This window comes from Tursiops truncatus, chromosome 6 (assembly GCF_011762595.2).
Source record: "Tursiops truncatus isolate mTurTru1 chromosome 6, mTurTru1.mat.Y, whole genome shotgun sequence".
Classification (NCBI taxonomy): Eukaryota; Metazoa; Chordata; class Mammalia; order Artiodactyla; family Delphinidae; genus Tursiops; species Tursiops truncatus.
In genome coordinates, this window is record NC_047039.1 from 26,078,766 (window position 1) to 26,102,399 (window position 23,634).

Below are 23,634 nucleotides of genomic sequence, written 5' to 3' on the forward strand. Positions count from 1 at the left end.
ATGGAATATTATTCAGTCATAAAAAGAAATGAAGTATTGATACCTGCTACAATACACATGAACCCTGCAAATATTATGCTAAAGTGCAAGAAGCCAGTCATAAAGGACCACCTATTGAATGATTCCATTCATATGCAATATCTGGAATAGGCAAATCTATAGAGATAAAAATTAGATTAGGGGGCTTCCCTGGTGGCGCAGTGGTTAAGAATCCACCTGCCAATGCAGGGGACATGGGTTCTAGCCCTGGTCCAGGAAGATCCCACATGCTGCAAAGCAACTAAGCCCGTGTGCCACAACTACTGAGCCTGTGCTCTAGAGCCTGCGAGCCACAACTACTGAGCCCACGCACCACAAATACTGAAACCTGCGCTCCTAGAGCCCGTGATCCGCAGCAAGAGAAGCCACCGCAATGAGAAGCCTGTGCACCACAACAAAGAGTAGCCCCCGCTCACCACAACTAGAGAAAGCCCGTGCACAGCAACAAAGACCCAATGCAGCCAAAAATAAATAAATTAATTTTTTTAAGTAGATTAGTAGTTGCTTAGGGCTGTTGGGGATGAGGAGATAAGGAGATGATGGCTAAAGGGTACAGAATTTTTTTTAGGTGATGAAAATGTTCTAAAATTGACTGTGATGCTGCTTACACATATCTGTGAATATAGTAAAAACCACCAAATTGCATACTTTAAGCAGGTAAATTGTATGGTATGTAACATATCACAATAAAACTTTTATAGGAAAAAGAGGAAAGATCTGAGATATAAGAATGTTAAGCAAAGATATGGGTAAACGTGGTAGATCTAAACAAACACCTGTAAAAAATAATACTGTAAATTGTGATTTTTAAAAAAAAAAAAACAGAATAAGACAAATAGAGGGCAGGTAACAAGTTCTGTAAAAGATATGGAGAAACTGGAATCCTGTACACTGCTGGTGGGAATGTAAAATGGTACAGCCATTTTGGAAAACAGTCTGGCAGTTCCTGAAAAAGTTAAACATAAGTTACCACTTGACCCAGCAGCTCCACTCCTAGGTATATGCCCAAGAAAAGTTATAGGACAAAAACTTATATGACAATAACTGCATATAAATTGGGAGCGATAACTGGAATTAAAGTATCCCAGATGAACTTTTTGGCCAACCCAATATTATATGTCTGTGTGGCAGGTGTTGGGGTGGGAGTGGGGGTTAAATTATTAATTTTAGTCTTTAAATATGCATGGTCAAATTGAACAAGTAACCAGAAAAATGACAGTAGCAGAATGTCTAACTCCCAAACCAACAGAGAAAAAAATGAATATAAAAACTAACAAGCAAAAGTGAACAGAAGTCAGCAAACTACAGGCCAGGGGCAAAATCCAGCCTGCCACCTGTTTTTGTAAATAAAGGTTTACTAGAACGCAGCCATGCTCATTTATATTTGTCTCTGGCTGCTTCTGAGCTATGATGGCAGAGCTAAGTAGCTACAACAGAGACCAGATGGCCAAAGCCTAAAGCATTTACTCTCTGCCACCCCTGCCTTTTTTTTTTTTAATTTAAATACATGTTATTTTATGACAAAATACTTGCCTTTTTTTTCCTCCCCATTTATATTACAGTTAAAACTATATTACAGGGGCTTCCCTGGTGGCGCAGTGGTTGAGAGTCCGCCTGCCGATGCAGGGGACAGGGGTTTGTGCCCGGTCCGGGAAAATCCCACATGCCGCGGAGCGGCTGGGCCCGTGAGCCATGGCCGCTGAGCCTGCGCGTCTGGAGCCTGTGCTCCGCAACGGGAGAGGCCACAACAGTGAGAGGCCTGTGTACCGCAAAAAAAAAAAAACAAAAACAAAAAAAATCTATATTACAGTTAAGATGTGTTTAGGTAGGTTATATTATCTATGAATTTCATTTCAAGATAGTAAAGGGGGAGTTACAGTATTTGCTATAGAAAAAGAGTGTTGGATCTGCTAGGACTGAGAACCATCAGTTTAGGGGTCCAGAGATCATGTAAAAGCAGAACTTGGAAAGAAGCCCTAAGCACATTTTGTCAACCCCAAACCAGACCCCCTGGATATACCCTCCTCTACCTTCCAGATAAGACTCCTGTGCCTTGCCCATAGCAATCACCGTATGGGCCCTTGCAGCCCATTCCAAGCCATTGTGCACCAGTATCAGTTTTCTAGATTGGGATGAGAGCTGTGGTGTCTGGCCCTTTATAGAAAAAGTTTGCTGACTCCCATTATAGAATACTAAACGATAGTCAGAAAGCAAGAATTACACTGGGCTGCAGTCTCCTGAGCTTCGAAATAAATACAATATTCGCACCTCTCTCATTTCATCAGAGGTACAAAGCTCAATTAGATAAACAGTATTCATGAAAGAACTTTCAATAGTCTGTAGCCTAGGAATATTCTCAACCTGCTCCCCCAGCTTCAGCTTCACTTCCACCTTCTTCAGATTCCAACTAACAGAACCTAAATCCCTAAAACAAAAAAGAGGCAGACCCTTATATTCCAACACAGACAGACTTCAAGCCATGTTAGGTTAAATGCAAGCTAGTGAAGAACACGTATAATGTGGATAATCCCCCAAATGGTATGAGTGAGTGTGTGTGTGAGTGTTAGTGTGAAGTTCTGAAAAGATACATACTGTTAACAGTGGACACCTATTGCTTGGGCAGGAATAACATCACATTTTTTTTTTTTTTTGCGGTATGCGGGCCTCTCACTGCTGTGGCCTCTCCCGTTGCAGAGCACAGGCTCCGGATGCGCAGGCTCAGCGGCCATGGCTCATGGGCCCAGACGCTCCGCGGCCTATGGGATCTTCCCGGACAATATACTCACTGCTTGAATATTTTTCATTAAATTATTTGTTTTGAGATAATTGTAGGTTCACATGCAGGTGATCCTGAGTGCCCTTTACCCAGTCTCCCCCAATGGTGACATCTTGCAAAACTATATAGTATAATATCACAGCCAGGATAGTGACATTGATACACTCCATGATCTTATTCCAATCTCCCAAGTTTTACATGTAGTCCTGTGTGTTGTGTATGTGTATTTTATCACACATGTAGGTTGATGCATCTACCACCACAGTTAAAATACAGAGCAGTTCCATCACCAGAAGATCCCTCTGTGTCGACCTTTTATAACCACACCCCCTTCCTTCCACCTCCTCCCCATCCCACAGCAACCATTCATCTTTGTCATTTCAAGAATGTCATTTAAACAGAATCATAGTGTGTGATCTTTTGGGACTGGCTTTTGTCACTCAGCACATTTCTCTGAAGATTCACCCAGGTTGTTGTGTGTATTGAGATTTCGTTCCTTTTTACTGCTCAACGGTTCCAGTTTACGTAAGCTGTTGTAGGCCACCTGTTGACAGACACTTGAGTTGTGCCCAGCTTCTAGCTATCGCAAATAAAGCTGCTATGAACACTCCTGTACAGGGTTTTGGGTGAGCCTGAGTCTTCCCTTCTCTGTGACAAATACCCAGGAGTGCAGGTGCTGGGTTATAGGGCACATGCATGTTTAGCTCTGCAAATCTAGTTTCTCTGCACCAGCATTCAGTGTTATTTCAATGTTACTATTTTAGTCATTCTGATAGTTGTGTAATGATTGCTTGAATCTCTTACAAGATTATGTTTACATATGAGGTTTAAAAATTGCAATAAAATTAAAAAGTAATCCATGCTTATTTATTACAATTTTGAAAAATATAGAAATGTGTAAAAAAGGAAGTAAAGTCCTATGCTTCTTCTCTTGAAAAATGGAATACTGATACTTATTACTAAATCAATGTACCCAAGTTGCAGACAATGCAGGGCAGTCCGTCACTCTATTCCGATAGAGGCCCCCTTTTTGGTCTCTCCCCACCTTGAGGACAGCTCTATGCCCAAGCACCTCAGCTAATTCCCTCAGGGCCCTTGGCTTTGGAGAGGACCCAACAGCTGCAGAAGAGGGAGCCCCAACCTGGGAGGGAGGGAGCACCCACCCAAGGACAAGAGTGAGGACTCTTAAAAGTGAGAACCACAGACACATTGTCAGGACCAGGACAGTTAAACTAAGGGCTCCAGGGCAGCTGCCCAGAGGATGTAGAGAAGGTCATTCTGTTTTGTTCCTACCTTTTTGTCACTTTGCTCCCACTAGAACAGTGTTCCTTAACCATTTTAGCAAAACCTTTGACAGCCCAATGAAGCCTATGGATCCCTCTCAGAATAACATTTTTAAATGCAGAAAATAAAAAACAGAGGCTTGACCATGTCAAATACCGAACTATTTTTTAAAACAAATATATTATGTAGTATTACATAACAAAATCTCAGGAGTGAAGAATATAAAGATATCATGAGATATCTGTAGCAACTACAGTGTGAAATTAAAACGTCTGATTTCTCTAAATGGCAAAGTTGGGGGTCCTGCTGACCACACAGTGGTTGTTGCCACATTCATAATGGAAGGAAACACTAATTTCAATCAGTGGTTAGTGAAAACAAAGATGTAATTTTTTTCCTATCCAAGTTCATGGAGCCCCTGAATTCCGATTTTACAGAACCGGAAAGAATGGGATGAGGCCTCTTTCCTAAGAGATTCTCCCAGGGTGACCCTTGGCCTGAGGTATGGGGAGGAAGGAAGCCAGCCACACACAACCACAGGTGGGGTCCAGGCCTAGAGTCCCACTGAGGGCTGTAAGGAGAGGAATGGTTGGCGCTAGCCTGTTCTAAGGCTGCTAAGAAGGAAGCACAGAGCAGTGGCCTCAGGTCCTGGACCCCAGTACAGGGAGGGTGGAGAGAGGGCTGAGCCCTGGGTGGCCTGGAGCCAAGTGAACACAGGGAAATCCTTCCTAGAAACTAAGTAATGTTATTACCACCCGGCCCAGTCCATCTGGGGGAAACTTTAGCCACGTTTTTTTAATCCCCAATTTTTCTGCTTTAACCATCAGGGGTAGGTACTGGGAAACACTTCTTAGGAAAACCCCGAGTTAGTGTTAAGAGCCTAAGAAGCATGCAGTGTGTTTCTGGAAGGACCTACCCACCTTTGTCAGTGCAAAAGCCACTGTGCCATCATCCTCAGTGGAAAGATCAAGCAGCCTCTGGTAAAATGCTTCATCATAAGGCCCATCTATTTGCAATGTTTTTCTGAAGGACAAAGCACAAAAAAACAGGAAAACAAAGCTGCCTGGAAATCGTTTGTTAAACTGTTAGCAGTTTAAGAATCACACATCTGGTTTTAAAGAACATTAATGGATTCATCTCTTCCTGATGCTAAACTTCGTTATGAAGCGTCTTGCAAGACCAGAACCAGGAGAGCCAAGGCTGAACATCTCTTGTTTATGACAAATGGTGTCCAGGTAAGAGATGCTAGTGAAGGGGTGCTAGGGAGGAAGCGAAGCCAGGCCTGGGCAATGGCCCCAGCCTCCACCACATGCCACAGGTGTGGACCCTAGCAACCCCCATCAAGATGGCCAGGAGATGGACAAGGCAGTGCCTGAAGGCCAAAGCCCAGCGGCGGCTGGGTGAGCACGGCTCACTGGCTGTGGAGCAGCACTGCCCCCTGCAGGCTCAGCCCAACTCAGGACATGGAGCTGCCTAATGCAGGGTTGTCAGGTTCACAAGATGTGCTTTTCCTTTCTAGAAATGGGCAAATGACCACTGATCTGGCAGGACCCTGGTCCTCCTTCACATGGCACTGAATCTCTGGGCCGAGCCTGGCATCTGGGGGCAGGGAGGGGAGGTAGCTGGGGTGAGTCATCCTCCTGGGAGGCCAATGCTGTCCTCCCACTGGGCCGACCTGCTCCCCTCATCCCCATCTTTCCCTCAGGGCTGCTGGGGCCCCATGTGGGCCCAGAAAGGGCAGGGGAGCCCTGGACCTGGGCCTCACCTCTCCTCAGGAAACTCCTCCAGGTACCGCTCAACCCGCCGGTACAGAGGGTAGAGGCCTTCGATGTCCAGCAGGTCCAACATCTGCACCTGGAGGGTTTTGTACAGAAGACAGCCCTTCGGTAACCCTGAGCGCTCCGGGGTGTTTTTTCCTACCAAGAACATCAGGGGAAAATGAGAGGTTTACTGTCAAGGACTAAAGAAGGTGGCGGGCACAGGCCGCACCCTGCCTCACGGAGCTGCTGGGGCTGGGACAAGCAGACGTTCAGGACCAGGCACAAAAGAAAGGGAGGTGACCCACACCTCACTCTGTGCCTCTCCTTCCTCTCAACATCCTTCAACCTCCATCACACCAGCCCAGATCTGAATTTAGAGAGATGACCCTCAGTCTAAATAAGACAAGACACAAAATTTAAAACGACCATGTTGACATCTCCAAAACTGCAAGACTGCATCTGTGGAGCCCAGAGCCACAGCCCGTACTGAGAGACGAGTGACCACACTGAGCAGGGAGCTGTCATGGCAGGGATGGTGCGGAAACAAGGTCCATTCCACACTCGAGCATTCTCGGGCCCCTGCCATGCACCGGGGACCTCGAGGGCTGGGGAGACAGAGTCCCAGCCCATTTATCCCACCCTTCAAAGAAACAGCCATGTCCTATGAACAAACAAATATATGAGTATGGGTCCAAGTCACAGGGAGCAGCTGTGGCCATGTGCAGTTCTGACACTGACCTCTGACCTCCCCCACCTCTGGCAAAACATGCTCAGTCATGTAAGACAGAGTGAAAGTGCACAGGCCCAACTAGAAGGGATTTGTTAAAATTATAGGCTATTCATACAGTGGAATATCTACCTCATGGTCAATAAAATTGCAAAAAATACAACTGCTGATACAGATACAGATTTATACTAATCAGGCAAAAATATCAGGTTACAAAATAGTATGTAGAACACATTGCACATCCCATGGGTCAGGTTTATGTCTGTGTACATACGCAGGGAAGGTCTGGAAGAAAAGTCCACAGGTGTCAACAATGCCTCAGACCAGTGTCCATCTGTGTGTCCTTCCAAACACGTTCCATCTACTTAGCAGTTAAGTACCCAAATATGGGCATAAGTTTACCAAAATTGTCTGAAATGACTAGGTATCACTTTTGCAACAAGAAAATACCCACAAAATTCATTTGTACTAAGAAAAATGTGAAATGGGGGACAGAAGAAGGGTGATTTGTGCTTAGGAAGCTGTATGACAAAACAGTAGCACCTAAAATCCACGCAGGAGCAGGGCTACCATCTTCCTATGTCACATCCCTACGGCCATCCTCAGAGGCTCTGAGAACCCACAGGGATCATCAGCACAAAAACTGAATAATCTGAATCTTCCTGGTTGGCCCCTCAACATAAGCTTCTGGCTATGGCTCCGCATGCCACATACTTGAGTGTGTTGTGGAGCCACCAGCAGGCGACAAAGGTGGCAAACGAGGAGGCCATGAACATTCATGGCAAAAACCCAAATCAGTCACCAGATCGCCCTGAAGTCTGGATGCCCACTGAGTCAAAGTCAGCCCACAGCAAGTCTGTGAGGAATGGGGCCTTGAGAAGGAGGCACCCAGAGCCACAGGTCCCTCACGTCTGTGTTCACAACTTGTCTGCAAACTGCCACCCACTGAGGCCACCCACCTGCCCTAAAGGGCCTTGCACTGTGGGACTGCAACATTCTGGGCCTCAATTCTTCCCATCTAAGAAAAAGGCCAAGGAAAACCTATCCCCTGGGTTGGAATGAGATGGAACAGGACAATGCAGAGAAAACACTCAGCAAACCACAGAGGATGCACAGATGTGTGGGACGATATCTAGGGAAAACCCTATAGCCCAAATGTATGCTGCAACTTATAAACCCAGATAGGAGATGAGAAAGGCAGTAACCCCACCTGGGGCTGAGAGACAGGGAGGCCCAGCTTTGGGGAGCCCTGACAAGACTGAGGCTGCTCCCACAGAAGCTCCGTGAGGCCAGGCAGGACCTTCGCAGGCCATGCCACAGGCTCTGCTCCCCCTGCACCCAGCCCACCCACCAGGCCTACCTTGGCAGCGCAGGCTCCTGCTGAAAGGGCTGGCTTCACAGATGGGTGGGCCCCGCAGCCCAGGCCCCGACCTGAGGGCGCCCGCCCGGCCCTTGTCCGAGCCACTCAGTAGCACCCGTGTGATGACACGCACCAGCTCCCGGATCACGGCCCTTGTGCAGTGGGGCCCACTGGCCAGGCCATTGGATGGGAAGAAGAATGGCTTCAGGTGGTGTGCAAGTTCACTCCAGTCAGCCACAGGGCTGCGGGCATCTTTACAACCATAAATCAGCTCACCATTCTTCAGGAAGGGAAAGAAACAGGGAAACGTCAACTCCAACAGGCCAGTAGGAAGACACCTCCGTCCCCATCCACTAGACAGGCCAAAGGACCGGACATTTTACATGCCCCCATTTGGGGTCTCGGCATACTGCAGCCCTCTGGGGAAACCCACCCTCATGTACCATGTCACTGACCAAGAGAAAAATCCCACTGGAACATGAAAAAGGAGAAAAGTTCTCAAGAACCAAAGATCAGAGCCCTGGGTCTGAGATACAAACCTTCAGACCAGAACACCTGGGATGTTAGCAAGCTCAAGCAAACTCGGCCCAAAGCACAAACTCCCAAAGGCCCTAGCCTGTTACGCAAGAGGCCAAGTGACACTACTGTGCTACTGAGGGACACACGGTGTCATCTGACCCTGAGCAAACTTCTCGGCCAGTGTGGACATCGGCCGCCAGCATCCCAGAGGGCTTCTGTCCTCTGCGAAAGACTAAGCCAGGCTCCAGCCAGGGTGGGTAAGGCCAACAGCATCACTAGTGTAGAAATCTTCATCTTTGAGGCCATCCTGCCTTCTAAAACCAAGTCCAGCAAAGAAATTCCTTATGGCACCAATGTTCCCAGGGCTACATGAAAGGATGCTCAGTGGGTACAACCCTGTGACTTTTACAGGGGTCTGTGGTATCTAGGAGGAAAACCCCTAAGGAAATCCTGGTCCCCACACCCTGAGCATCAGCCAATCCCAGGGGAGTGATGAATCCCTTGCCCCTAGTTTCCCTGTCTGTGAGACAGCGTGGTCAGCAGCCTCCAGGTAGGTCCCCAATGGCCCCCATCCCTTGACACTCATACTCTGTAGTCCTCTCTGCACTGTGGAGGTTTGGTCTGTGACTGAGAATACGAGCAGAGCAATAGCATACCCCCAGCAAGATTAAGTTATAAAAGATGCTGTGGCTTCTGTCCTGATGACTCTCTTCTCAGATCACAGCAGCCGCACTGAGCAGCCCCGTGGAGTCCCACATGGCCAGGAACTAAGGCCTTCTGCCAATGGCTGTGGCGGCGCCATCCTAGGAGCAGAGCCCTGGCCCCAGCTGAGCCTTCATATGGGATGCAGCCTCAAGAAGGACCCTGAGCCAGAACCAGCTATGCTGCTCCTTAATTCCTGGCCACAAAAACTGAGATGATAAGTGGCTGTTATGCAGTAGTAGATAATACGATGAGGACGATCCCTGCTCTGCCCCCAGGTGGCAGATGAGGGGTCAATTCAACCCAGTTAGAAGTGTGGACTGGACATTCCTCCCTCAGCAAGTTCCCGGGATTCAGCAGCATGATGCCTCCCCTGGGAGCCCCCAGTTAGCACCATCAGAGTTCACAGATGTGGGTGTCCAGGGAGATGGGAACACCACTGTGGCCACTGCTGGCCAAAGGACCAGGGGAAACCAACAAGACATGCTGACCCTTGAGATGGCCTTACAGAGGGAGGAGGGTGCGCCAGGCAAAGGAAAAGCAGGAGCTCCCAAGAGGAAAGCAGGCCAAGATGGAGTACCAAGCCAAAACCAGTCAACATGGGTTGCAACCAGGAGGTAGGGCCAGAGTTTGGTTTGCGGTCCAGTGCAAGGGCAGCCTTGGCCTACCGTGAAACTCTCTCCTCCAGGCCGATAAGCAGTTGAGTGACCCCTGGACAACAGAAGGTCTCTTCTCCCCAGTGTGTGGAATCCAGGTAGATGGGCATTTTACATATACAAATATGGTTGCTCAAGCACCTCATGTGACATTTGGCAGAGAGCTATCGTCTTGGGCTCTGTGACAACCCCGCATGTCTCCCACATCTCACAAGTGTCCAGTATTAGTGGACAGAGCCACAGACTTGGAGTCTGTGAACAACATTCAGACAGACAAGGAGAAGGCTCCAACAACAGAAAGCACGGTGGCAGCACCGACCGTGGCCCACGTGGAATTTCACAACAAGGGAAGGCGTGAGCTTCAGAACCAAGAGAGCTTGCTCCTGAGGGATGCTGGCACTTGCAATAATGTACTGACTTGCTCCGGGGATTATTTTAAAAAGCCATTCCGTGTCACTTCTTTTAATCCATCTCTTTTGAAACTATTATCTCAACCTCTGGATTTTCTTCCCCCAGCTGAGTTCAACAGAAGTAGCAGATAGCCAGGGTTCTCAGTCCCAGGTCCCAGGCCCCAGGACAGGTCAGCTCATCCAGGGGCCAAGCCAGACTCACCACTCAGCTTAAGTGTGGGCCAGCCTAGGCGGGGGCAGTCAGAAAAGGGTCCATTTAGGACAAAATGCCAGCCTCATTATAGGTTCCAAATAAATCCCCAGATGAAAGGGAACTTATCTTTAGGATTCAAATATACAATTCCTGAAGTCTTTATAAGATTTAGAAATAAAAACTGATTTTAAAATGTCCTCTTTTTCTAGATCTGGGAAGGTGGAGGCAGACAAGGTAAAGTTGATTCATTCTGACCAGATTTTTGAACCATGGGGGGAAGCAAGGCAAGAATAGGCTTCCCTCCCAACTCCTCTGAGCCCACTTCTGAGGGGCATCCAGTGTGCAGAACAGCACTATCCACACGGAGCAGGACACAGAGGGCACAAGGCTGTCCACACCCAACAGCCCTGCTACTCCACACAGATCCAGAGCCTGTGAACCTGGAGCCTGTCACAAACTCTCGCTTATGTGTCATACTTAATAAGAAGATAACCAGGACTGGGGGCAGTCAGTGGTAAGCAGAAAAGGAGGTGGCCAGGGGGATCCCAGGGGACACATTTCCAACACAGGCCACACCAAGCCCTCCTTCAGATCTGGGCCCCTCCTCCCCTCTCCCCGCACCCCCTCTCTCCACACTCCTGTCCCTCAGCCTCTCCTCCTCCTCCCGCTAGCAGCAGGCCAGGGGACCACAGGGCCTCAGCAAGTCTGGTCAGGGTGCCAGCAGCAGGTGGCAATAAGGAAGCAGAAGGTGCCAGTGCCAGATGGTGAATATTCTGCATGCAGAACCGTTCCCACGATCAGGATGCAGGACTCTGAGAACTCACTAGTTGACAAGGAGATCCCCAAATTATAAGCTCCCTAAGTTACTCGGGAGGAAAGGCACAGGTGTGGCCACCCTCTAGGATGCCCTGCACCAGCTCCTGTTCCCATCTCAACCACACAGGCTCCTGGGACGCAGTCAGGGCCATCTTTCTCCAAGAACCAGAGTCAGGGTCTATGTGTCAAAGGAGCCCGAGGCCACCCAGTGGTCAAGGAGTCACCAGCACACATCCCAGGAGTCCCAGGATGACATGCCCATGAAATGAGGCTTGGAAAAAGGACCCAAAGTATCATGCTAAGCCAGCCCCAGCCCAGATGCCCTCGTCTGCAAGGTCACAGGGCCCTGTAAAGGACCAAAGCACCATGGGTTCATCCAGCTCAGTTCGGACACCAACAGGCCTCACCCTAAAAGTGCCATAAGACAGAAGCAGCTCTTACCTTAAAGATCTTTAAGTTGTTCTGTGCCTCCTGTAACAAGCTTTTCAAAGCAAAGTACATTCTCTGTTTATTTCTAAAAAGAGAAAGTATTATTGACAGAATTAAAGCAGACTTTGCAGAGAAAGTATTATTGACAGAAGCAGACTTTGCATTCACCTGCCCGTGGCTCAGGGGACATGCCCAAGAGCTGCCACTCGAGGTCTCTGAGCTTTGCAGATTAAGGAGCTGCATTCTCCCCAGCCCTACTCACAGAGGTACCCCCATCCCTGCCCCTAATCCCCACCCTGCTCTCTGCCCCTTCCTCTGGCAATACCTTCCCAGCCACTGGCTCCCACAGGTAATCTGCAGGAACCTATGGAGGCAACACTGACCCTAGGCAAGAACCCTGGGCCCTGCTCAGGGCCCTGGCTATCTGTAGTCAAGTAGCCCCCACCTCACAGAATGCGGCCCACTCCCACCCCCCACCAAGAAAGTCAGCACTAGGGACAAAGGAGAAGCATTCACTTACCCTGAGTAGAGATCAAGGGGACAATATTTACTTATCTGCTTCCACTTCCCAGTTGCTACCTGTTAAGAAACCACTACATGGTATCAATGAGTGGACTGGGGGAGCACTCCAACTCTAACACACAAAACAGCCCAAGTGACTGTGAGATGACCAAGGCAGCTGAAGGGCCCAGCAGATGACACCACCTCCAAGTGCACATCACTAGCTGGGGCAGGGGGCTTGACTGTGACCCCAGGAAATTTCGGCCCTCCTCTGAGAGCCTCACGTAGCTGCCAGCCCCTCCACATGAGCAGAGAAGCGGCAGCAAGCACCTTTATAAGATGACATGGCTGAATTTTGGTAATCAGATGAACAAATCTTTACAATTATAATATCCAGAAAGGGGAGGGTGCACCCAACTAGCAAGTTCATGTTGTCAGCGAGGAGATAAATTGGTACAACCTTTTGAAAGACAACTTGCTGGTTTCCATCAAAATTTTAAATGTGCGTGCCCCCTGATTTGGCAAATGTATGAGGAATCGCTGGGTCAAGGATTCATTGCGACCTAACTGTGACAGCAAGACCTAGAAACAACTAAATAAATCAAAGGACATCTGCTTGTATGGGCCAGGACACAGCAAGTCACATGTTGAATGAAGGAATGAATAAATAATATGCAGCCACTAACAGAAAGAGGCAGAGCTCAAAATCACCAATATTTATTCAAGGGAAAAGCAATTGGCAGAACAATGCATATGAAATCACTTTTGCTTAAAAAAAAAAAAGGATATGTGCATCTATACATGCCATGTATCTAAATATGCATTGAAAAAGCCCTGAAGGATACACAACAATCAATCTCCAAGGATTATTTAAGTGAAAAAAGCAATTAGCAGAACAATAACTTATGGCAAGACTCCATATTTGCTTTATAAAAGTGTATGTGTGCACACATGCACGTGTGAGCACACATGAGAATATGTGTATGGAAAGGCATCACCTCACTTCCACTTGAATAACACGTATATTTTTGTTGGCACAGAAAGAAGTCTGGAAGGACATGCAAACTGACAACGTGAGTTACCTCTGGGAAGGCAGGAGACCTAATTCATAAAATTACATATTTTATCAATTAAACAAGCAGGTATTATTTCATAGCAAAAAAAAAAAAACAGTTCTTAAAAATCCATCATATATGTTGAAAATGAATCGTAACAATGAAAACCATCTCCTAAAGGGAATGGCTCACATACCTTCTTTTTCCTAAGAGCCTAGAAAGTTATAACCCCACAAAGAAAAGATGGACTAAGGACCTCTAGAAATTCTCTCCCCCATAAGGGCAAGGGGAAAACTGGCAAAAACAGTCAGGATCAAAATTTTCAGAAACCAGAAAATTAACCTAAGGCTTACAACAATCTGGAAAGTATTATACAAGAAAAATGGCCATATCTAAATAAGAACAGTGAGCTATGTGGCACTTTTAATGCCTTATTCTTACCCCTTCTGTCTAGCACCAAGGGAACCCTAAAAACCAACATCCCCAATCACAGTGAAAACAGAAGTGTGGCAGCCACTGGAGAAGGCTAAATGGTGTAGGAGCTTCTCCAAAGCCTCATTTCCAGAGAGTGGTCATTATTTGACCTGTCTCTTGGTTTCCTGTCTTCACTTACTTGACTCAGAGCTAACCAACTACAAAAGGGGCATTTTCGGGCTTCCCTGGTGGCGCAGTGGTTGAGAGTCCACCTGCCGATGCAGGGGACACGGGTTCGTGCCCCGGTCTGGGAAGATCCCACATGCCGCAGAGCGGCTGGGCCCGTGAGCCAAGGCCGCTGAGCCTGCGTGTCCGGAGCCTGTGCTCCACAATGGGAGAGGCCACAACAGTGAGAAGCCCGCGTACCAAAAAAAAAAAAAAAAGGGGGGGGGACATTTTCCCCCAGGGACATTTGTGAAAAATATTCAGAGGCAACTGTTTTACTTCATGACTTCCTGAGATACTGGTTAACAGTTGTAGCAAACAATAGGCTAACCTAAAACTAAAAAGAAAAAGCAGAGGAAGGACATGTACACAGGGCTTTGAAAAGCTCCAGTATATCCTGGGCATCTAGGAGGCCATGCACAAGCTCCAGAAAGACCTGAAAAGGCCACCACCTTCTGGTGATCTGAGGCTCTGCAGAAGTGAAGGCTAAGGCAGAGCTGCAACCGCCCTGCTAAGTGTTGATGGCAGGCCCCAGTACACACACAGAGCCCCTCAGTAATGCCTGGGAGACTTAATGGTATCAGGCATTTAAGAAATCTCTGTTAAACCATTAGCTGCTCACCTAAGCTAATGGAGCATCAGAGGCCACAAACAACAAAGCACAGACTTCTCAAACTTGGCAAAGAAAAATCACAAAACAATAACAATTACAACAAGCAGCAACAACAAATCCTAGAAAGGTTGTAGAAACTGATTTCCAGAGTGGTCACGTTATATTACTTAAAATGCCTGTTTTCAACAAATCATTACAAGACATGCAAAGAAACAAAAACGTATGGTCCACACCCAGGAAAAAAACAATCAATAGGCTGTCCCTGAGAAATTCATACATTGGACTTACTTGACAAAGACTTTAACTCAACTATTTTAAATAAGCTTTAAGCTAAAGGAAACCAAGGACAAAGAACTGAAGGAGACAAGGAAAACAATGTATTAACAAACAGGGGATATTAATAAGGCTAGAAATTATAAAAAGGAACCAAATAGAAATTCTGTCATTGAAAAATACAATAACTAAAATGAAAAAGTCACAAGGGCTCAACAGCAGATCTGAGTAGGCAGAAGAAACAATCAGTGGATTTTAGGATAAAGTCCAAGAGTTCCACACCTAGACACATCATAATAAAACTGTCCAAAGACAAAGAGAGAGAGAATCTTGAAAGCAGGAAGAGAGAAGTGACTCATGATGTACAAAGGATCCTCCATAAGATTAACAGTTGATTTCTCACTGAAAACCATGGAGGCCAGAGGCACTGGGATGGCATACACAGTGCTGAAAGAAAAGACTATCAACCAAGAAGTCTTGCCTATAAAATTATCCTTTCAAATGAAGCAATAATTAAGACATTGCCAGATAAACAATAACTTAAAAATTTGTGTTGCTAGAAAACCTGCCCTACAAGAAATACTAAAGGAAAATCTTCAGGCTGAACTAAAAGGGAACTAGACAGTAACTCAGATCCACATGAAAAAATAAATGGCACTGGGTAAAGGAACTACATAGGTAAGTATAAAGGATAATATAAATATATTTTGTTTGTAACTTTTTTCTTCTACCTGGTTCAAAAGACAGAATGTCCCCTGCATGGCATAAGGCAATTATTATAACTGCATAAGGCAATTATTACAAATCTGTATTGACAAGCATACAATGCATAACGATGTAATTTGTATGACAATAACAGCACAACAGAGCGGGAAGGCAACAAAGCTATATAGGAGCAGAGTTTATGTATACTGCTGAAGTTGAATTGTTATTGAGTTAGATTGTTTAGGTTAAGATGTTAAATCAATAGGTAGAACAACTAGACAGAATATCAACAAGGAAGTAGAAGACTTGTACAACATTATAAACCAACTAGACTTAACAAATATCTATAGAACACTCCACTCAACAACAGCAGAGTATATTCTAATCAAGTAAACATGAAACATTCTCAAGGAGAAACCATATGTTAAACCACAAAACAAGTCTCAATAAATTTAAAAAGATACAACTCTGCAAACTCAGTGGAATGAAACTAGAAACAAATAATAAAAGGAAATTTGAGAAACTCACAAATACATGAAAACTAAACACATTCCTAATCATCAATGAGTCAAATAAGAAATCAAAAGAGCAGTCAGAAAATAAATTGAGATAAATGAAAATACAACATAACAAAATTTATAGGAGGCAGAGAAAGCAATGTTTAGAGAGAAATTTATACTTGTAAACACCTATATTAACAGGAAGAAAGATCTCAAATCAATAACCTAATTTTCTACCCTAAAAAACTAGAGACCAAACTAAATCCAATGCAAACAGAGAGAAAGAAGTAGTAGATTAGAGCAGAGATAGATGAAGCAGAGTATAGAAAGGGAAAATTTGAGAAAAGAAACAAAACCAAAAGTTGTTTCTTTGAAAAGATCAACAAATATGGCAATCCTTTGGCTAGATCAAGAAAAAAAAAAGACAGGACTCAAATGACTAAAACCAAGAATGAAAGAAAAGACATTACTACCAACCTTGCAGAAATAAAAAGAATTTTAGAGGAATGCTATGAACAATTATATGCCAACAAATTAGATGAAATGAACAAATTCTTAGAAACATACAGCTACCAAAACTGACTCAAGAAGAAATAGAGAATCTAAACAGACATAACAAAAGTCTGAATCAGTAATCAAAAATCTTTCAACAGGGACTTCCCTGGCAGTCCAATGGTTAAGACTTCACCTTCCAGTGCAGGGGGTGCGGGTTCAAACACTGATCGGGAGCTAAGATTCCCACATGCCTTGGGGCCAAAAAAACAAAACATAAAAAACAGAAGCAATATTCTAACAAATTCAATAAAGACTTAAAAAAAATCTTTCAACAAAGAAAACCCCAGGACCATCTGGTCCATCTTTGCTACTGAATGCTACCAAATGTTTAAAGAAGAATCAACACCAATACTCAAACTCTTCCAAAAAACTGAAGAGTAAAAGATGGAAAACACTTCCTAACTCATTCTATGAAGCCAGTTATTACCCTGGTACCAAAACTAGACAAAAGCACCACTAGAAAAGAAAACTACAGACAAATATCCCTCAAGAAAAAATCCTCAACAAAAACTAACAAACCACATTAGCAGCATATTAAAGAGATTACACACCTATCATCAAATGGGATTTATCAATCAAATACATGTGTGGTTCAACATATGAAAATCAATCAATGTAATACACCATATTAATAGAAAGAGGAAAACAACTCATGATCATCTCAACAGATGCAGGACAAGCATTTGACAAAATCTAACATTCTTTCATGATTAATAAAAACAAAACAAAAAAACTCTAAAAGAACATCTTTCACAAACTCACAGTGAGAACATTACATTCAACAGTGAAATTCTGAAAGGTTTACCCCTAATATCAGGAACAAGATAAGGATGCTCACTCTTACTATTTCTATACAATATTGTACTCATAATTAATTAAAAACAGAATTACCATATGATCCAGCAGTTCAACTTCTGGGTATATACCCCAAAGAATTGAAAGCAGAGTCTCAAAGAAATATTTGTACACCCATGTTCACAGAAGTGTTATTCACAATAGCCAAGAAATGGGAGCAGCCCAAGTGCCCATCAATGGATGGATGGATAAACAAAATATGGTATATACATTCAATGGGATATTATCCAGCCTTAGAAAGGAAGGAAATTCTCACACAACCTACAGTATGGATGAACCTTGAGGACATTATGGTAAGTGAAATAAACCAGTCATAAAAGGACAAATACTGTGTGATTCCACATATATGAGGTCCCTACAGTAGTCAAATTCATAGAGATAGAAACTACAATGGTGGTTGCCAGGGGTTTGAGAAAGGAAGAAATGTAGAGTTGTTTAATGGATGCAGAGTTTCAGTTTTACAAGATGAAAAATGTTCTGGAGATGGATGATGGTGACAGTTGCACAACAATGTAAATGTACTTAATGTCAATGAACTGTACACTTAATGGGTAAGATGGTAAATTTTACGTCATGTGTATTTCATCACAATTAAATATATATATTAAAAAATCAGTTGTATTTCTATGCAATAAACAATCTGAAAATGAAATTTCTAAAAATTCCATTTACAATAGCATCCCCCAAAATAAAAAATTTAGGAATAAGTTCAACAAAAGACACATAGATTTATAGGCTGAAAACTTTATCACATCGCTGGAAGAAATTAAAGACCTAAATAAATGGAAAAACATCCTGTGTTCACAGAGTATTAATACTGTTAAGGTGGCAATACTCCCCACACTAATCTGCAATACGTTGGAATCCTTATCAAAAATCCCAGCTGCTGTCTTGGAAATCGTGAAGCTTAAAGACATCTAAATTGGAAAAGAAGAAGTAAAACTCTATTCACAGATGGCATGATCCTGTACATAGAAAATTCCAAAGAATCTACAAGAATGCTACCAGAGCTAATAAATGAATTCAGCAAAGTTGTAGGGTACCAGATCAACACACAAAAATTAGTTGTGTTTCTATACCCTAGCAATAAACAAACCAAAAAGGAAATTAAGGAAGCAATCCTACTTATAACCACATTTACAATATTCCAAAATAATAAAATACCTAGAAATAAATTTAACCAAAGTGGTGAAAGACTTGTACACTGAAAACTATAAAATATTGCTGAAAGGAAATTAAAGAAAACCTAAGTAAGTGGAAAGAGAGCTTGTGTTCATGGATTATAAGACTTAGTATTGTTAACATGGCAGTACTACCCAAAGTGACCTATAGATTCCTGAAATTTCTGTCAAAATTCCAAAGTCTTTTTTGGCAGTTATGAAAAATCCAATTCTCAAATTCACATGTAATTTTAAGGGGCCTCAAATAGCCAAAACAATCATGAACAATCAATCTTGAAAAAGAAGAACAAAGCTAGAAGACTAACACTTCCTGATTTCAAAACTTACTACAAAACTACAGCAATCAAGAGTGTGGTACTGGCATAAGGACAGACATACAGACCAATAGAAGGCCAGAAATAAGCCCTCACATATATGGCCAATAGATTTTAGATAAAGGTGCCAAGACCATTCAATGGAGAAATGATGGTCTTTTCACAAGTGGTCCTGGGAAAACTGGATATCACATGAAGTTGGGCCCTTACCTAACATCAAACACATAAACTAACTCAAAATGGATCAAAGATCTAAACATAAGAGCTAATACTATAAAACTCTTAGAAGAAAACATATGGGAAAAGCACCATGACCTTGGTTTAGGTAAACATTTCTTGGATATGACACCAAAGGCATAGGCAATGAAAGAAAAAAAAGACAAATTAAGACTTTATCAAAATTTAAAACTTTTGTGCAACAAAGGACACTATCAACAGAGTAAAAAGGCAACCAACAGAATGGGAGAAAATATTTGCAAATCACATATCTGATAAAGAAATTAACATCTAAAATAAACAGAGAACCCCTAAAACAACTAAAAAACAAACAACTCATTTCAAAAACAGGTAAAGAATTTGAATAGACATTTCTCCAAAGAAGATATACAAATAGCCAATAAGCACATGAACAGATGCTCAACATCACTGTTAGAGAAATGCAAATGAAAATCACATGAGATACTACTTCTTATCCATTAGGATGACTATAATCACAAACAGGGACAATAACAAGTGCAAGAGAGGATGTGGAGAAACTGGAGCTCTCATACATTGCTGGTGGGAATATAGAATGGTGCTATAGCTGTAGAAAACAATCTGCCATTTCCTCAAAAAGTTAAACAGAATTTCCCTAAGAACCAGCAATGCCACTGCTAGGAATATACCCAAGAGAACTGAAAACAGTGACTCAAACATGTACATGTACGTGCACATTTATAGCAACATTATTCACAATAGCCAAAAGGAAAAAACCCACATGTCCATCAATAGATGAATGGATAAACAAAATGTTTCCATACAATGGAGTATTATTCAGCCATAAAAGAAATGAAGTGCTGATAAATGCTACAATGTGTATGAACCTCAAAAATATTATGCTAAGTAAAAGAAGAGAGTCACAAAAAGCCATAATTTGTGTGATTCCATTTATAGGAAATGTCTGGAATAGGCAAATCCACAGAGATAGGTGGTTGCCAGGGGTTGGCAGGACAGGGGGTGACTGCTAATGGGCACAGGACTTCTTTTCGAGGTGATGAAATGTTTTGGAATTAGATAGTGGTGATGGTTGCACAACCTTATGAATAAACTAAAATCCACTGGATTATATATTTTAAAAGTGTAAATCTTAGGATATGCAAATATCTCAATTAAGAAGGAAAAGATGAACATGAAGTACTTTTGAAATAAAAAGTAAATAATATCTATGTTTTATTTTACTCCCCTGAAAACTCTAGGTGGCCCAGCCATTCATCACAAGGCTCTGTGCAGGGAGGGAACCCAGCTGGTCAACTCTTCTCACCTTGAGGTGCTGGTGCATGCAGTAACGACACACCTTATGCTTCATCTCATGCGTAACATCACTGGAGAAAGGAATAAACCCACATTTTGGCTGCAAAATAAACAAGTAAGGAAGAAAAAAAGCTTAGGGAGAAAACACATACCTTTAGGTAGACATATAACTACAGGATAATGAAGTGCAGCTCCCAGGAGAATCACCAAGTGTTAGATATAAACATTCCCAAAAGTTGCTTTTATCCTCAGTCCCCGGTGGGAATTGATGCCTCCCCCACTGCATCACATAAATATCTCTTTGCCACTACAGAATCCAAAGCCAGAACTCTCACTGGGGAAGAACAGTGATGCCTCAATTGCTAGCTTGACAACAAAGAGTAGCTTTGTGTTTTCATCATGGAACAAGACTGGAAAGACTCTAGGAGTGCAGATCTGCCACACACTCCAGCTCCAAGAAGAAGAACCCTTGGTCCCTCTGATAAGAATGTGTGAAGGAGAAGGTGCCCATATGGTGGCTGCTGGGCTCCCAGAACATCTGAAACTCTAGTTGCCTTTTAAAAGCCATGATTTCTGGGCACATACAATATGAAAGACCACTGCCTAGCGTCGGGGCACTGAAGATCACGCTGCCCATCATTTGTGACGCCTGAGACACTCATCCTCTGCTTGGAGAAGCAGAACATCAGTCCACACTGAACACCCACGGATGTGAATGCTCAGGGCCAAGAGCATGACCCACAAGTCGCCACCAGAGGTTTGGAGGAAGGAAACAAATAACAAGATATCTGGCAGGCTTCTTGAGGGAGACTCAGGTGGCCACTCTGGACACTGAGCCACAGAGCTGAAGCAGCGGCCTGGCCCTTATCCAGGAATCACTGCCCTGCACTAGACAAGCGACATCTTTTGTCGCCTCCTCCTGAGGATCCCTGCCACGACAAACCAGGGCCTTGAGAGACACAAAGGCTTCTATGCCTCCTGGAGGTCTCTCCTGAGCATTCTCCTGAGAAGCAAAGGAACAGAGTGTCACCCAGTCTAAAGGGTGGTCCTCAAGCTGAGCCCTTGGAGCATGGCATGCAGTGTCACCAAGCAGCCAAGCAGGCACAGCTGGGAAGGAGGTCAAGAGAGGCCCTGGCAAGCTGCACCCTCCAAGGAAAATGAGCAGAGTGGAGCCCATGCTTCCTTCTGGTGGCCATCGGCTAGGGCTTGTCCCTGGCTAGTTCCCTGTTATGACACCTGAGAACGAGCCTAAACCTGGGGGTCTGGGAAGCCATGCCCCTCAGGTCTGGCCAGGGTAAGGAACCAGAATAGCACGGTGCAAGAGGCATGCACAGAAGGAGCAAGAAGTAAGCCTACTCTCTGGGAGTTGGGGGGCTGCCTAGGTCATGGGGCCCAGCATGGGCAAAGTGCACTCCAGGCAGATGACTCATGGATTTACAGTCTGGACCCACCTTTCCCTTTTCCCCCACACCATTTCCCCCTTGACAGAAATTCACCTTGATCTCTACACACAGAATCGGCCGGTGCTCTGCAAAATGGTAGGTCTGAAGTCTGGCTAAATTGGGAAGGCACAGAGCATAACCACTGAGAGTGTCCAGGTCCTTGTCACAGCGAGATTCTGGAAAACAGAGCAAGGAAAATAACTGAGGATCAGTGCAAGAGAGACAAGATGACTCCATGGCAACTTGGACTCCTGTTGGGGAAGGATCAGCCTTGCCCAAGAGAGGGCTGGCCTTGGCCTCCACTCTTGAGAGGTCACCTCTAAGCCTTGGGATGTCTTGCCTGAGGAGTTTACCTGGGGACCTAGAGTCACATGAGTATAATGCTGCGATCTGTGGTAGGAGTTTGGGCCCTGTAGTACCAGCTTGACCTCCAGAGGGGCTGGAGGCTGAGGGCAGCCACACAGGTGGTCAGCTGTGTCTATATGCCCAAGCCCCAGCAAAAACCCTAACCCTTCTTATCTCAGCTGGTTTTAATCTGTGTCCCTTAGCTGTAATAAGCCATAACGATGAGGATAACAGTTCTGTGGGTCCTTCTAGCAAATTATCAGACCTGAGATTGGTCCTGGGGACCCCCCAAACATGCAGCTCTCATGAGTGAGGGTGATCTTGGGAACTGCTCCCCAATTCTGTGACTCTCTTAACCCAGGAGCTCAGAGAAGAAGGAGGCAACAGCCACTACCTTCCTTTTAAAGCTTCCTTCAGAATATGCAAACACCAATATTTCCTCAGCACTGACTGCTAGAAGTTATATTGTAGACAGTCACATAAGATATGGCCTCTTGGTCCCAGGAGAAGTCAGCTTTCCTCCTTCCACATAACAAGGCTGACTATGAGTCATTATTACAACATTATTACTGTTACGTCGTATAACTGCCAATTATAAAACGAATGACGCTGTGTGGCACTAGTAACTAGATGGCAGAACCACAGCAGGCCTCAGTCTGTCTTTGTCTAGATGGGGAAAACAGAGCCAAGACACAGTCCAGGCTTTGAACAAAGCTGCTGCCTCCTCCCCCTTCGTTGGTCCTCTCCATCCATGAAGCCCTACTCCTCACTGCTCCCCAAACTGAGGGCTCCAGGGCACAGCATCCTGTTTTCTTTCATTTTCCTAATCAAACATGAAAAGGATTTTATATTGACTCACTGCACACCCTGACTGCCTGGCTGTGCTTTAGGAGGAGACATTTCACTCCTCAACAACACAGATTTTACATCTTTGCCTCTGACTGTGACAGGAAAAGCTTTGACATAGTTACTGTCATTATTGCCACGAGCAAGTGTAGGGAAGGTACATGAGGTACTGAGGGGAAAATACGTGAGGTGACGTGGGGCGGTACATGAGGTGACTGCAGGGAGGGTATGTAAGGTGATGGGGGAGGGTATGTGGGGTGATGTGGGAAAGGTGTGGGAGGTAAAGGGGGGCAAGGTTTGGGGGGTGACGGGGGAAAGTATGTGTGGTGATGGGGGGAAGATATGAGAGGTAATGGGGGAGGGTATGTTCGGTAATGAGTGGAAGGTATGGGAAGTAATGGGGGGAAGGTTTGGGAGATGATGGGGGAACGTATTTGTGGTGATTGGGAAAGGTCTGGGAGGTGACTAGGGGAAGGTATGTGTAGTGATGGGTGGAAAGCATGTGTGGTGATGGGGGGTGGGGTATGTATGGTGATGGTGGGGAAGTACATGAGGTGAAGCGGGAAGGTAAAAAAATTCAAGTCTCTCACCTTACCTCAAGAGGATGAGCAGGCTGGGTGGTGCCAGCTT

At 44.7% G+C, this 23,634-nt stretch overlaps 1 protein-coding gene across 2 annotated transcripts in view; it reads right to left on the reverse strand.

The window, feature by feature from the left end:
• The window catches only part of IPPK (inositol-pentakisphosphate 2-kinase), a 50,128-nt gene that overhangs the window by 12,641 nt on the left and 13,853 nt on the right, over positions 1–23,634 (reverse strand). For both annotated transcript variants that reach the window (XM_004322093.4, XM_019940467.3), the window contains 7 exons: positions 21,868–21,989; positions 20,382–20,471; positions 12,192–12,250; positions 11,684–11,756; positions 7,947–8,226; positions 5,865–6,015; positions 5,020–5,122 (listed from right to left, as the gene is read on the reverse strand). In XM_004322093.4, the coding sequence (XP_004322141.2) occupies positions 5,020–5,122; positions 5,865–6,015; positions 7,947–8,226; positions 11,684–11,756; positions 12,192–12,250; positions 20,382–20,471; positions 21,868–21,989 (878 nt within the window). The remainder of the gene's footprint in view (positions 1–5,019; positions 5,123–5,864; positions 6,016–7,946; positions 8,227–11,683; positions 11,757–12,191; positions 12,251–20,381; positions 20,472–21,867; positions 21,990–23,634) is intronic.